The sequence below is a fragment of the Halichoeres trimaculatus genome, unplaced genomic scaffold, assembly GCF_033239565.1.
Source record: "Halichoeres trimaculatus isolate MK-OKI-2021-1 unplaced genomic scaffold, fHalTri1.1 fHalTri1_scaffold_9, whole genome shotgun sequence".
In the NCBI taxonomy this organism is placed as follows: Eukaryota; Metazoa; Chordata; class Actinopteri; order Labriformes; family Labridae; genus Halichoeres; species Halichoeres trimaculatus.
In genome coordinates, this window is record NW_027437188.1 from 10419174 (window position 1) to 10433680 (window position 14507).

Here is a 14507-nt window from a genome sequence, read left to right on the forward strand (position 1 = left end):
CTTTTAGTCAGAAAAGTTTTAATAAAACAATGATATTTTTTTTAGGTGGTCAAATCAGATTTTAGGTTACTTCTTTATCTACTGAACAACTTCTCATCCTCACTTTACGACTTTAACAACTTTGACCACTTAGTTGTTTCATACAATACTTTTCAGACCAGCTTCATCATGTTGCTCTTGACCACTATTGCACTTAAATGAATCTTAACACAATCGTGTACTGAGTTTCACTTCCTCCAAAGAGAAACATAAGTGCTTATAGCCAGAACCACATGTTTTTTTTTTTTTGGAGAAAACCACATTTTGTTTCACTTCACTTTCATTCTTCCCTTGACCCTCTTTTAAGAGTCAGTTTATATATTACTTCTTTTTTGCAAAATGACTGCTGAATAACCCCAGAAAAAAGATCAAGAGCAGTTAGAAGCTTCCTGTTGAACTCTGGATGATGTATAACACGTGATAAAAACTGTAACATCTTCAGATACTATTTTTCTTCGTCATTAACTAGATTTGTTTGCTTAGGAACTTTTGAAAAAAAGAAAAAAGAAAAACAATGGTGGTATTGAAAATAATGCAATGAAACAGCAACTGTGGGGGTAAAAAAGTTAACTTTACAAACATACTAAAAAGAAAGCATGAAATCAACATGCTGGTATTATGACATTGTTGCAAAAAAATGTGATGAAAATGAGCCTAAAAAAAGTATATAATTAATGTTTTATTTCAGTCCCAATGTTAAGTTGAAATCATGTGTTGTCTGGCCTATTTGTTTGTAGCGGTAAATAAAAAAGGGAAATTCTTTGATGTTATAAATATGTGTGTTTAATTGATCAAATATGATGGCAGTTCAATAACAGAAGACTTCCCCAGTGAGGGAAACAATCATTGCAAAGAAGCTGGATGCAACAAGTTGCCAAAACTCAGAAGTGAAACTGAACTGACTGGAGTGACGTCAGATGACTGAAAATACAAAACTTTAACACTGAAACAATGACATGATAAACAAACTTAATATTCTACTCCAGAGTTGAAGAAATACACATTCAATGTCTTTTTAAAAAAAAGTAATAAATTCAAAATATAAAAAATTAAAACAGCTGGAAAATTTAGTTAGCAGAACATTTGTATAACGCATGTTATTTGTTACACAAAATGGGTAACATAAAAAGCAATATTTAAAACAAATAACATCATATGTCCTCACTGTACAGAAGTTTACAGCAAAGTTTGTGTGTGTGTTTTTACGTGGACATCTGTGTTCATGCGTGGCAGTGTAGGAGCATTCCTGGTGCTGGTCTATGATGCTCTGGAGGCTGGCTGGTTGATCTGGCCCATGAAGAGGATGGTTCCTGAGGACGGACCGACACAGAGTAAACTCATCATACTCAAGAAAAGCCTTCAAAGAACCTGACATTATTAATAATTAATTAAATCTTAAGAACAGATGATGGATTTATGTTATTATTTCTGTTGTTTTAAAAATGTTATACCTCTACAAGAACTTCACCAAACTGCAGTTCCATCGTGCAGACTTTCCCAAGGGCTAAGAACATTTCAGAGGTACTTGGTGTGTTTCCACAGCAGAGATTTGGGTATAAATACGTGACAAGGATTTGTTCTCATGATAGTCCACAGTCTACGATAAAAAGGTGGGCCATGCAATATTGTTTGCATTTAAAGGATAACTCATTTGCAGGCTGCAGAAAAGGTACTTCCTCCATCAGCAATCATGAAACATACATATTCTCAAAGGGATAGTTATTTTTTAAGCAGAGTCGAATGAGTTACTTTAGGTATTACCCACAAAAGATCCAGGCCGGCCCAACCTGTTTGTGGAGACCAAGCAGAAAGCCTGCACAGAAGCTAGGCTATCAAACACTGCAGATGGTTTAAGCTAATTTTCAAAAACTCCAATACAAATGTTGTTGTTGTCAGCGTGACCTGTGTTCATAAGATATCAGCCTTTATTGTGTCTGTATCAGAACAGTTTACAGATTTTGTCCACAGCAGTGAAAACTTTATGAATAAAAAATGAGTGCAGCCTTGCTGAAATATTAAGTATTGTGGCTTTTGTAGATGTCATTAAAAATGTTATTTTTGTTTTGTATAAATAGTGGTTTTCACAGGTCTAATCAACAGGACTGTAAGCCCAGACATTCAGTGTATGCAGTCATATTTATGTAATGTTCAAACTAATATCCACATAACACTGAAAAAATGGGAACCTCTTATTTCCCCTGACGATAAAAAAAGGATATCAGGCAGAGCAGATAAAACCTCGCCTCTTAGATCTATTTTGCTCTCTTTCTTTATGAAACTGGGAGAGAAGGCAGAGGTAAAGTTATTTACAAGACAGATGTAAAAAGTGAAGCCTTGTTGAGGTACCCTGGACCTAACTTGACAGTACACTGGTGACAGGAGGTGTCCACTTGATAACCCTGATGAGGAATCGAGTCTCACGGCTCATCTGTTCCCATCGATCTGTATTTTGGGTGGAACAGTAGGGGCCATGTAGTAGGTCGTGTAATCTTTCAGAAAATCATAAACATTGGGATGTGGGCGCCAGCTTTTATTTGGAGCACAAGTGAGTAAGTTCCTCGCATTGATTTCAAACTCACGCAGGGACTTCAGTTTTATGGTACTTCAGGGGAAATGGCACTTAAAATAAAAAGCTTTGAATGAGTAAACTGAGGTGCAAACAGAAGACTGTACCTGTGGGCTTATGTCTGATGAGGAAGAGGAAAGGTCTGTCCACTGTGACCCAGGGTGGAGAGGACCGAGCCATCAAAATGGCAGCTAAACACAGACACATAGTTAAGCATGAAGCTGCAGCATTGTGGGTTAAAATTGTCACGGAATGAAATCGTGAAATTTGGCTTCAAATTTTTTAACCAAAAATAAAGCCAACTGTACAAATACTCACTCGTGGCAGCTGCAGCTTTTGTTCCATCTTCATTCACAATGATTTTGGCTTTCTGCAGAGCTCTGGATACGTAGAGCTGCTCAGCTGCACCTGAGTAAACAGGAACAGTTAAACCAGGTTTACACACAAAGCAGAATGATAGCAGAACAATCATTGCCTTTATTTACTAACTTAACAGCAGCAGTTTCAGTACTCATATAAAGCTTTTGCTCTTATTGGTTATTCATCACACTTTTTCACATGTAATCCTGTCTTTATTTCTTAGCCGCTGTGGCTACAGTGTGCTGTTTCAGAGGAATTCATCACCACAGGACACAGCAAAGGATGTAAAAATGCGAAATTGTAGATTTCACCACATGGTGGCAGCAGAGCGCTTTATCTGGCTGCTTTCACTCAGAGTGGAAAAACAAGCATGAACTATTTCACGCTGAATAGTCAGACATGTTACATGCTTCTTTCTGGCTCTGCTAGCAAACAATCAATTTCACTCTTAGCCTGTCCTAAAATCAAAGCGTTGTAAATACCTGGGATATTTTGTCACCTATGTGTTCGAACTGGCTGTACTCTTTTACTCACTGATGTGTCTGAAGTCAGCTTTGGCCTGATTGAACATGTCTGTTATTCCCAGGGCTGAAAGGGGGTCTTCCAGATCCACCTCAGCATCAACAGTAAACCTGCACACATAAAACGCACAAGAACACAATGTTACAGTCACACACAGGGCCTGTACAAGATGTTTCATTACCATAATAACCCAGCTCTTTTTTTAACTTGATGTGCCATATAAATTAGCAGCTTGTCTGATATTTTATGTGCAGCCTAAGGGTCTTTTCAAATAACACTAACTTTAATTTTTTACAAGTGATAATGGAAAATATTTTTACCTTGATGCTTTGAAAAGTTAAGTCAAGCTACAAGATGCGGGAAAACATTTCAAATGATGGTCTTATTATCTTTTTTTCCTACTATTTCACATAAAGACAAACAGAAAAAGGTTAAAAGTTCTCAAGAACTTTGACTCTCTAGTCCAAATACTCCAAATAATGAAAATATGCCCTTAATCTGAAAAAAAATGTGTGTATTGTCTCAGTACAGTTCTACAGTTTCATTTAGCAGACGCTTTTGTCCAAAGCGACGTATAACACAAGCAAGAATTTAGACAAAAGGTCAACCAAGTTAGCACATCATTGTTATGTTTTTGCCTCCAATAACAGCCTCTGGCAGGTTAACTGTATTAATATGGATGTGCAGGGAGTGTATACATCCATATCCATATAAAAAGAGGTTTCAGCAAAAGGGACAAAAACTGGAGGCCCTTAGGGAGCCGTCTGCAATAGGAGAATTCCTCCATTATCAGTATCAGGTGTTAAAGCATTTTATCTGTTAAGTGGTTTGCTGTGGGATACGCAGGATAATACAGAAACTGTTGTACTTTGAAAATCGGCTTTTATAAATGATCCCTTAAATTCAAAATCTTCTCAGCAGCCTCAGGTGTTCAATGTGTTCATAGTTGAGTGTCTTACTTGGGGATGGACAGATGGACCTTTCTCGCAACCATTAGTGAAGTCCAGCTGTGCACCGTGGCCGTGCTGATGTGTGGGATGACACGAGACAGAGGTGTGTCCTCTTCAGACGGCAAAACGATCAGCATGCTGATGGAGCCGCCGTGATAGGGCAGCTCAATCACCTCATACTTCAGGCCCTGAGAGGTGGTGACTACACCTGGAAAAGGGTAGAGGTAAAAGGTGTTAAAAGCACAAAGATCATCCATTTAACCTTGTGGAAAGAACGCATCACAAACTGAACCCAGACTCTTAGTTGGTTAGAGGATTATACTGTGACATATTAATCCACCAAATATTTCATAGTTAATCTTCTGGTTCTAAAATATTGAATAAATGAAAAATGCTCATATCAGTGTCCAAGAGATCAAGTTACAGCCTCCGCCAACAAAATCCATATTTACAAAAATAAACAACAAATGCAAATTCTCGTATTTACAAAACTGAAACTAGCAAATGTTTCCCATCTTTCACTTAAAAACAAACCCTTCAAAATAAAAAACTGGCAAGCAAAATATTTTGGTAAATTTTCTTAATAAATTCACTATTTTGGCACTATCTGACTATTCAAGTGCTTTCAGTTTCCAGTGTAACACAAAAAAACGCAAACAATAGCCTGAATACTTCCAAAAAAGCTTTTAATTCAGCTTAAACTTTGAGCTAGAAAAAATATAAAACAGAGTTTGACTTCTGCGTCAAAAATAGATAAAAACTTATTTCAGAGCTTATTCTGATTTTGGCTTCTTGTTTTCTTACAAAAGCAGTTTTCTCTGTATGTTTAAGGTATTCATATACTTATGTACAGCAGCAGAAGTTTGAGAAGTGCTTTATAAGAACACATAGATGAAGTTCATGTTTTTCTTCCACAAAGATTAAAACTGTAAGTTTTGGTGGGGTTCTTTTGTCCATGCCTTGATCAATGATCCCTCAATTCTATAAAAGAATTTGGCAGCACTGTATGTGATGCTACTTTCTGTTATTTTTTTTTATTCCCCTGCCTCTGCTGCTCCACATTCAGTCTAAACACACTTGAGACAGAAAATGCATCACTCCCATGCAATGAACAAATTCTTCTTTTAGGAAGCAGATGTTTATCGAAGCAAATGCAAAAATGTTTTATTGTATACATTTAAAAAAGGGAGGAAGCTAAAACATTTCGAGCTAAATCCTATACTTTCTCATAAAACACCTCCCTCATGTTCACAGCTGAAAGATTTATGTTGTAAGAGTTATATTTTCTCATGTTGATTTAACGACAGGGTGATATTTCTGTTAAGTTTAGTCTGAATTAGTTGTTTGATGCTTTTAAAGAGGCGCAGCATCATGATTAACAGATCTGAGGCCAAGTTTCCTTCAGAGTGTGCAGCCAGTTCACAGATTAGGAGACGAGCAGCTCCATCAGCCTCCCTGATACACAAAGTCTTGCTCAAAATGTCCAGGATGTCAGGAAATGTTCTGAGTGTTTTTGGCATCAATTCTGTATATGGGAGGGGGATGTGACTGAGGATTTTTATTACAGTTAGATATATTGTTAACATTGCATGATGCTCAACATGTTTGGGTGTAGAGGACTGTTTGTGACTTTTTGAAACCAACACTTGTCCATCTGATTTGGCACTGTGCACCAACAAAAAATGGCCAGTTAGACTTTGATGTCAAGTTTTTTTTTTTTTTTTTTTTTTTTTTTTTTTTTACCAAAGAAAGCACAACAAGTCACAAACATCCGCTTCAGAGGGACCACACAGCTCTCTGTGCTTTAAGCAATAAATCAAATCCCAACACACTTTGTTCTTAAACCATGACACCAAAACATGAATAGTGACTAAACTCTGAGAAGAAATGTAAGGCTGATACAGAGTCTCTTTTGACATTTGTTTAAAATATGAAGACCATAATTCAATAAAAAGACAAAACAAATGTGAAAATGTCAACTTATGTCAACAAACGTCAGGACACCGAGGAGAGACACAAACTTCAGTGCGTCATAGCTCAACATGACCTCGGTTTAACTCAGGCAGAGTGTGAGAATCTATCTGCAACACCCACCACACTTACAGAGCTCTGACAGCTCATCTAAATATAGGTGGCTGACTAGTGTGTGCTTTGGTTTCACACAGGGCTAAATAATGTCCTACGGATGTGACATGTCTAAGCCTGCGTTCTTGTACAACTCCACACAAGCTAACCATGAATGATAAACTGGCAGCTGCGGTAATTATGTCATAGGAACAAACTGAAACATTGTAAATCAGTGAACCAACAGCATATCAAGTTGCCCAATGTGAGAAGTAAAGCAGAGAATGGAGGGCTAACACATGAATGCACCTCTAGTTTCACTGAGTTAAAGGAGGTTTTACCTCAGCCATCCACTCATCCACTGTCTATCAAATTAGGATCACTGCAAACACATTCCTATATGTTGAAGAAATACAACTGATTCCTGACCTTTTCATTTCCTTTAAATTTAATCTGAGATGCTGAGCAAAGCCAATCAAGGTTAGATCAGAGAGGATCAATGTCCATAGTGACATATTTAAAAAAAATCAACTTTACAGCAAAACTTCAAAATTTTAGCAGCATGGTAGGAAGAAGATTTTTTGCATCAATAGCTCTTTAAGCTCTCTGTGATTTATCATTTTTTTATTTAACAAAATATTTTAAGTTGCATTCAGGTTTAATGTGATGCATAATTAGAGCTGTGGCAAATCAGATTGAGGGATGAAAAGCCTTACATAGCTTTGGTGTGTCTAGCATTGAGTAAATAAAGAGAAAGACAATTCATCTCAATCTCCATCTGTTCATAAGTAAAGCTGATACACCTCCTTCAACTGATGCTGACACACTGCAACTGAAGCGGTTGGAGTCTACGCAGTCAGAACAGCAGGTGGAGCCACAATTCAGATGTACCACCTCTACAGCAAACAGAAATGCACATTTCACTTTCTGAATTTTCAGGACAGATATTTGAGCTGGTGTAAAGCAGACACTCAGCTATGGAAAAACAAAACAACTCCTTTGTTAAAGTAAAGGAGGAATGGTTGAAAGGAAACAAACCAAACACTGCTGATTTGGTGCAGACAGCACAGCAGAAGCCACGTGTGTCAGCACATCATGTCGTTATATTCTGTTTATAGCATCAAACTTCTAAGAAATGAACACTTTGACAAAAACCAGCATGAAGAGAGAAAACTACAATGACTGACACCATGTGTTAGTCACTGGCTCGATCAGCAGCAGAGGACAATCTTAGATAGATTAAAACAATGCAAACAAAGAGGGAAAACATCCCAGTTGCCCTGATATTGTGTCATATTGTGTTAATGTGAGGTACACATCGTGTATTTTCAGCTGCAAAGTCTTTATCTGAAGCTGCCTTGTCTGTTTTTATTCAGCCAAATACTGGAGAGATGAAATGACATCCTGTAAGATGAGTCAAAGGTAAATAGCATCCTCTGCTGTTGAATAAAGGGTATTAATTATCAGTTTTCATATCAATGGTTTAAAATGATTCTTGAGAGCAATTTTACTGTTTCAACCCACTCTCCAACCCAAGACGAAGACAAGTTCTCAAAAACCTGATCAGCTCACAACAATCTCCTTCTGTTTTAAGTCTGACAGTCGATGTCCTCACCCATGTTGAAGACAGACAGCTGAGACATCATTGGGACTTTGTACACAGTTCCATCGCCCCCTGTGAAGGGCCCCATCTTGGTGTTTTTGGGCTGGAAACGGGACTTCCATAAGCCTTTGAAGTAGATGGAGTTTACAGCAACCAGACGGGTCAAATCATTCAGCATGTCAGGCTTGATCAGGCTGGAGATGTGACCTGGATAAACAAGCAACACGGGAGCATTTTCAGCCAGGGACATTCAATGAGAAAAAAAACAACAAAATTTTATCTTTCAAAATTTATGTTTATCTCAAGGCACATGTCAAAATAAAAAGATGCATCTTCTGAGGAAAATGGATCTATATGCCAAAATATTCAAAGTACTAAAAAAGTAAACGCTTTATACTGGGGTCATGAAAAACATTTATTTAAATAATGTGAAAACTGTAAGGAACTTTTTTTTCCTGGCTCAATCAAGACTAAATGTTAAATTTGTGTCTGTATTCCTTATAAATCCCCTTGCATATGTTTCTATTTCATCATTTCAAGACTTAAAAAAATGTTTTTGCTTGGACATTTGGTTGTTTTTGTAAACATATTTCTTAAATGTATGAACGTATGTATGTAAACGCTCAGATCTGTTTCTCATGTCTGTTCGTATTCCACTGTATCTAAATTGTTCATACACCACATGTGTGACTCGTACCTTTGGTCTTGTTGTTGACCCATGCATTGATTTCCCCTGCAGCCCCATCGGGGTTGCTGAAGTCCAGGCTCCGGCTCTCACACTGGAAGTTGTCTTTGTTGGTAGCTACAAAGGTCGACTCCATGGGGAAGCCCTGCTGGGTGAACATGGCGTTGGCGATCAGCACAGCGTCCTGGTTAGACTTTGCTGTCAATGCTTTGTGCAGCTTCTTCAGCATCCTGTAAGGCCCTGAGATGTAACAAAAGAAATACAAATATAATCCACAGAATTGAAAGGAACATGGTGGTTATTTGTGACAACTTCACTGAACCATCAGAATCATGATAGGACATGTAACGTGACAACATTTCTTTGTTTCGCCACACCATTTTCATTAGCAGCACTTTCTCTCTTGACTTCCCTTCTAGTTTATCACATGACCACCACTGCTCTTTTTCTCTAGCTCTCTCTTGCAGCAGCTTTCAGGCTCAAATAGCAAAACCACAAGCAAAACCAGGAACCAGGGGCAAGAAACTTAAGATACTATTATGAAAATGAATACATCGATCTTTGCTGTATTCATATTTTTGCACAAGGGCACCTGTTATACCATCCATTGGTTTATGGGCTAATGCTTTGAAGTATCAAGTTAGCATTTTGGCACTGGAAATGTATCAAGAGCAGAAGGTTGTACATGCTTCACAGACTTCTTGTCAATCACACGACGTAGCCGAGCCTTTAAGCATCCCTGTGCTCTGTTATTGACTTTTGCTCTAAATGGGACAGTAGTTTTCATAAAATAACATTGTTTGGTATTAGATATGACACTGAAAAATAATTTCTGAGCTAATTGAGGGTAAGAATTACCTTTTGCATTTTCTTTCTTTCAGTCAGACATGCTTTTGAACTTCTATAAGTGCTCCCTGCTGGCTAACAGAGAGGACGCACTTTTCAGGCACTTCATCAGCTTTGTGCATGGGACCAAGGTTCCAACATTTATTTCTTTAAATTCTTGAATACTAATCAGTTCATATATTTTTACATAGAGAGAGTTTCATCTTGGATATTTATATTGGTTTAAGTTTAAAACTATATCTTTAAATGTTATAACATTCTGTGGATCTTATTCAACACATTGGCCCTATTCCTTACTTATATATACCTGTAATCTCAGCTTGTCATTTTTCACTTGCTGTTGAACAAAAAAATCTCCCCAGGGGTCAATAAAGTCTCATCTTATCTTATCTCATCTTAACTCAGAAATTCTGTAACAAAACCTTGAGCTTCCACTTTCTAAATAATCTTCTTACCATTCTTCTTGTAGCGGAGGCCGTTGAGGAGCTGTTTCCGGGTATCCCCATGTGCTCCTGGTAGTAGCATCCCAAGGATAGAAGCAACTCCATGAGGTGAAAACACCACATTTTCCTGAGGTTTTGAGCGGACTACCTGCTGAAACACCTGTATGCCAAGATCTGAGCCCCGCTCACCATAGGTGGGTGCCTGAGAGAACACACCTGTGTGGCTGCAAAAGCTAACCAGTGTGTAAAGGAGCAACAAGGAGAGGTGCTTCATTTTAACCTCTGGTGCACCTGGAAAGAAACAAAGAGCAGAGTATTAGAGACGTTTTGAAAGAACCAGGGTTACATTACTCAGGCATCACTAGTGTTTTATCATTATGAGATATATCTCTCAAAATAGCTTTCACATGTCTCTGTATGGTCAACCACAATTAAGTTGAAGCCCTTTACGATTTGTTCTGAGGCAACACCAACCACTTATCCAGCCCTGCAGGGTCTGACTAATCCTTACTCATGCTGTTTAAGTACCAGAGTCTAACCATGAATAGTCAAGTGAAACGAGGCTCTTCTTTCATTTCAGCTTTAGACTAACTTTAAACTTTCAGACCATTTTAGGAGAGTGACTCAGCCTGCACACCACACTGAAGGAAAGTGAAGCATGGAGCATGAAGCAGGAGTCAGCCAAAATGCCTGCAGGCATGGAGGGGGCATGTTACTATCCCTACAAGAATCTAAGACTGTGTTGCTACCTTTATCTCACAGATTGCTCTCATAACACGTAAAAAATAAATAAATCATAAAATAGCTGGAACATAGTTTTTAAGGCAAATAAAGCTCCATTGTGAAATCAGATTATTTGAGGGGCTTTGAGCCATCTCAAATGTATGATACAAATGTATTGCGAGCTAAAACTCTTTACTTTAGTCGTATTTTGGTTATATTTAGAGGAATTTACTGGCTCTGAAGTTGTAAATTACACGCCATGCATGAAATATATGTTTTTATCACAGGGCAACTACACATGACAGGAGACCGCATACTGCGCACGATACCATGTCAGGGTACAGTAATTTATCATTGGAAGACTCTCACTCTGTTAAAACAATGTCTTATATGTTTAGGAATCGTGCCCCTCGAGAGAAAGTTAATATCAAAGGCACTCCTTCCTTGAGTCACTTGGAAGGGGAACCAAATGTGCCATATCATATTAAAATAAGTGTGCAAAGGCTATTGGCTAAATCACCTCATTATTATACCACACTTGTCAGATCAACGAAATATTGCTTTAACGATGAATTAGCTAACATCTACATTTGTAATGCGTGTAAAATTTTGGGGGCGAATCACCAAAACAACCACGTTTTTCGCAAACTGCACCTTTAGAGTCTCCTACAAAGGCTCCTGGAAACAAGCTGTATTTGAGGCACTATAACTGATATCAAAATCCAAACGGATTATTTGCATAGGGCGTAAGTTTATTTTACCCACCAAATAAAACACACCTGACAAGAACACTGCGCAGTTCAGTCTAACAGAAATGCAAATTTTATTCAAATGTATGGCAGCTACAGCTTACGCATTATATAAAATAAAGTTAATGTGTTAAGGCTGTGTTTTACTCACAGAACTTCCAATTTAAACAATAATTCATGGGTAACGGTTTAAACAACGGTACTACTCACCTATCACGAGGTGACGTTACTTCAACTTCTGCAGGTAAAAGTTGAACCTTTCTTAGTTTCCTGCTAAGATTTCAGAGGAAAAACGACGTTAAATCCACAAATTTGATAGAAAACTGTATTCCAGTGGAACTGAGTAGTACTAGTGACTCCACTGTTGTTTCAAAGAGCACTTTATTACACTAAGCCAACCCCGCCTTCAGACAAACAGCGAAACATGAAGAGCGTCTTCTCGAGTCAAGTTTACACCGTCAGAAAACAATTTCCGGTACACTTTCAAAATAAAAGTCAGTAGAGAACAGCTAAGTTTTTCACAAAATATGTGAATAAATCGCAAACTTTTTGTTGTTGTTGTTGTTGTTTTTCATACGTTTTCATTTGTTTCTTTAAAAAGGAAGCAGCAAAAATAACAAACGAACTAAAAGTAAGAAATACACAAAATAAGGTCAACATTTTTCAACATTTCCTGTCAAGTATCTCTTGACTTTAAACATCAGTTCTATTTTTTGTTCTCATTTTTAAATTCGTAATTGTTTACGCCTTTGCAAACATACCTTGCATTGAAATTTAAACTGTGAAAAACTCAAAAAATAAAAAGCATCTAAAAATTACGAACAAAAAGTTTAAGTCAGGGTGTTTGAGAAAAAAAAATCAAGGTGTTAGACATTTTCTTGACAATTCTATGATACTCTTTTTTAAATTTAATTTCCATATATTTCTTTTTTTTTTTTTTTCTGAACGGTATAATTTTTATACCTTAGGGCTGCTCCAGTTTAAGTCGCTTGCGCAACACAAAATTTCCTGTTGTTAATCTCTTCTGACAGGCAACACAGAATTTACACGTTCAACTGCTTCCTGTCTGTTTGGGCCCTCAGCGTTTACTTGACCCTTGCCAAGATCTGAAAAGGTGTTTACAATAGGAAGTGACTAAAGGGGCGTTGACCTGAAACCAATGAAGAGTGGTCATCCTGGTCATGTTCCATCACAACTAATGTGGAAAATTACTGCACACCTGTAGAATACCTTGATACCAAGTAGCAGAACAAGTACATGGGAATGACACCAGCTAAAACCTGCATGGATGAAGTCAGGTTGCCTTATTTTCCTTATTTGGAAACTATTCACTTGTGATATGGATTGATGATGAGAGGACTTCCATGAAAAATAAATGGCTCATTTATAAGAGCCTTCTAAAGTGTGCTGAGGCCCCAGACTGTGATGCAACCTAATACTCTGGGATTTTCCCCCCTCATGTTAGTGAAATATTGATTTTTATGTCCCTATTTCAATTTTTTTTCCTCTCACTGTTTTGAATTAACAACATGTTTTTCCTCATAATTCTATGCAAGTTATCTTCTCAGCTTGATTGCTCTCTGGGTAGCAAAATTTCTCTTTGTCTGCTGCTTTTGCAATTTGCAAATATCTGGGTATGATGCATAATCGTCTGATATTGTGTTAAAATCACATGAAAACAGCTAAAGTCAACTTATTATCACTGAAAAACTGAGGGAGTAAATTGTGAAGCTGACAGCCCTGGTGTTGTAGCCTACAGTCAAACAAAACAGCACAGCTGAATAAAAAAGTAAAAGATTCTTAGTCCAAAACATTTAACAACACAACAGCAATACAATCCACAAACTCAGTAGGATATGCTGTTACCCCCTTCTAAATAGAGTAAAGGTCATTTTTTGCCACAGCTGGACAACGACTGAAGTTTTATCACACAGGACCACCTTTCTGTCCTGTGAGGGGGTGATACAGTTGGGTGGCAATTATACACACACACACACACACACACACACACACACACACACACACACACACACACACACACACACACACACACACACACACACACACACACACACACACACACACACACAAACACTAGTCACAAAAAAAGAGGCTGAGGCTCAATTACATCCCTGCTGCAGCCAAAATAGAGGATTATGAGTGGGTACAGGGAGTGGTTTACATTACAGGGGCTTAAATGAGAGTGTTTGCGCAATTATGAATAAACCCATTGTAAATGTTTACCCTCACCAAAAATGGGTTATAGATTGTTGTTATAAATATATCACATGTAAATATCTGGGTCAAGCATTCACTTAAATGCTTCTAGCTGAGAGTCCAGGTGGAAGTTTGAGTCACAGTGTGAGGTTCTCAGAGCAGGATCCTGGTCTTCGTTTTTTGTGGTGGTGGAGTGGTTGTTTGGAGCGGGGGTCTTGCATGTCCAGCTGGGATGCTGGGAGATGGGACTGTTGTGAAAATAAACACTGTAAGACAAAGACGGGTCACGGTGTCTGTGTTCTGAGGAGATAGTGAGTGAACACACAGCTGTGCACTCTAATCATGTCAGATAGACAAACAGTTTATTATTTAATAAACAATATAAATCTCCATCTTCTCTACTTGTCATAAGTTTGTCAGATTTAATGTTTGCAGTTCTTAGTGAGCCCTGCTGCAGATATCATCATGCTCCCAGCCAGACAACATATTTGTATCATTCTTATCACCAGACAAGACGAAGCTTGTACTCAACATCAACAGATGCAAACACACCATTTCTGGGCTTTTTCTCCGTCCATTATTTTTTGTCTTGGTTTCGAATCTGCCTCTATCAGCGTGACTGTACTTTGTGCAGTCATGAAGAAACTGATAACTCCTGTTTTGCAATTAAATTTTCAAAAGAGGGTTACTCAATATAAAATTTACTGAGGAAAAATGAGTCTGGGCTAAGACTATTGGTC

The 14507-nt window shown here is 37.9% G+C and overlaps 1 protein-coding gene across 1 annotated transcript; it reads right to left on the minus strand.

The window, feature by feature from the left end:
- Window positions 1-784: 784 nt before the first annotated feature.
- serpine2 (serpin peptidase inhibitor, clade E (nexin, plasminogen activator inhibitor type 1), member 2) lies at window positions 785-11998 on the minus strand. Its single transcript, XM_074680480.1, has 9 exons — window positions 11761-11998; window positions 10091-10369; window positions 8802-9029; window positions 8117-8311; window positions 4447-4645; window positions 3500-3597; window positions 2924-3013; window positions 2713-2796; window positions 785-1349 (listed from the first exon to the last, which is right to left on the minus strand). The coding sequence occupies exons 2-9, from the start codon at window positions 10350-10352 to the stop codon at window positions 1297-1299; spliced, it is 1209 nt and encodes a 402-aa protein (XP_074536581.1). The 5' UTR covers window positions 10353-10369; window positions 11761-11998; the 3' UTR covers window positions 785-1296.
- Window positions 11999-14507: the final 2509 nt, after the last annotated feature.

Excerpts from the sequence above, each read along its gene's own strand:
- serpine2 (XM_074680480.1), bottom strand. The coding sequence starts at position 10,352 with ATGAAGCACCTCTCCTTGTTGCTCCTTTACACACTGGTTAGCTTTTGC. Across the intron at positions 9,030-10,090 it reads CCTCCGCTACAAGAAGAATG|GGCCTTACAGGATGCTGAAG; the intron begins GTAAGAAGATTA and ends GTTACATCTCAG. Across the intron at positions 3,598-4,446 it reads GTCCATCTGTCCATCCCCAA|GTTTACTGTTGATGCTGAGG; the intron begins GTAAGACACTCA and ends TTATGTGTGCAG.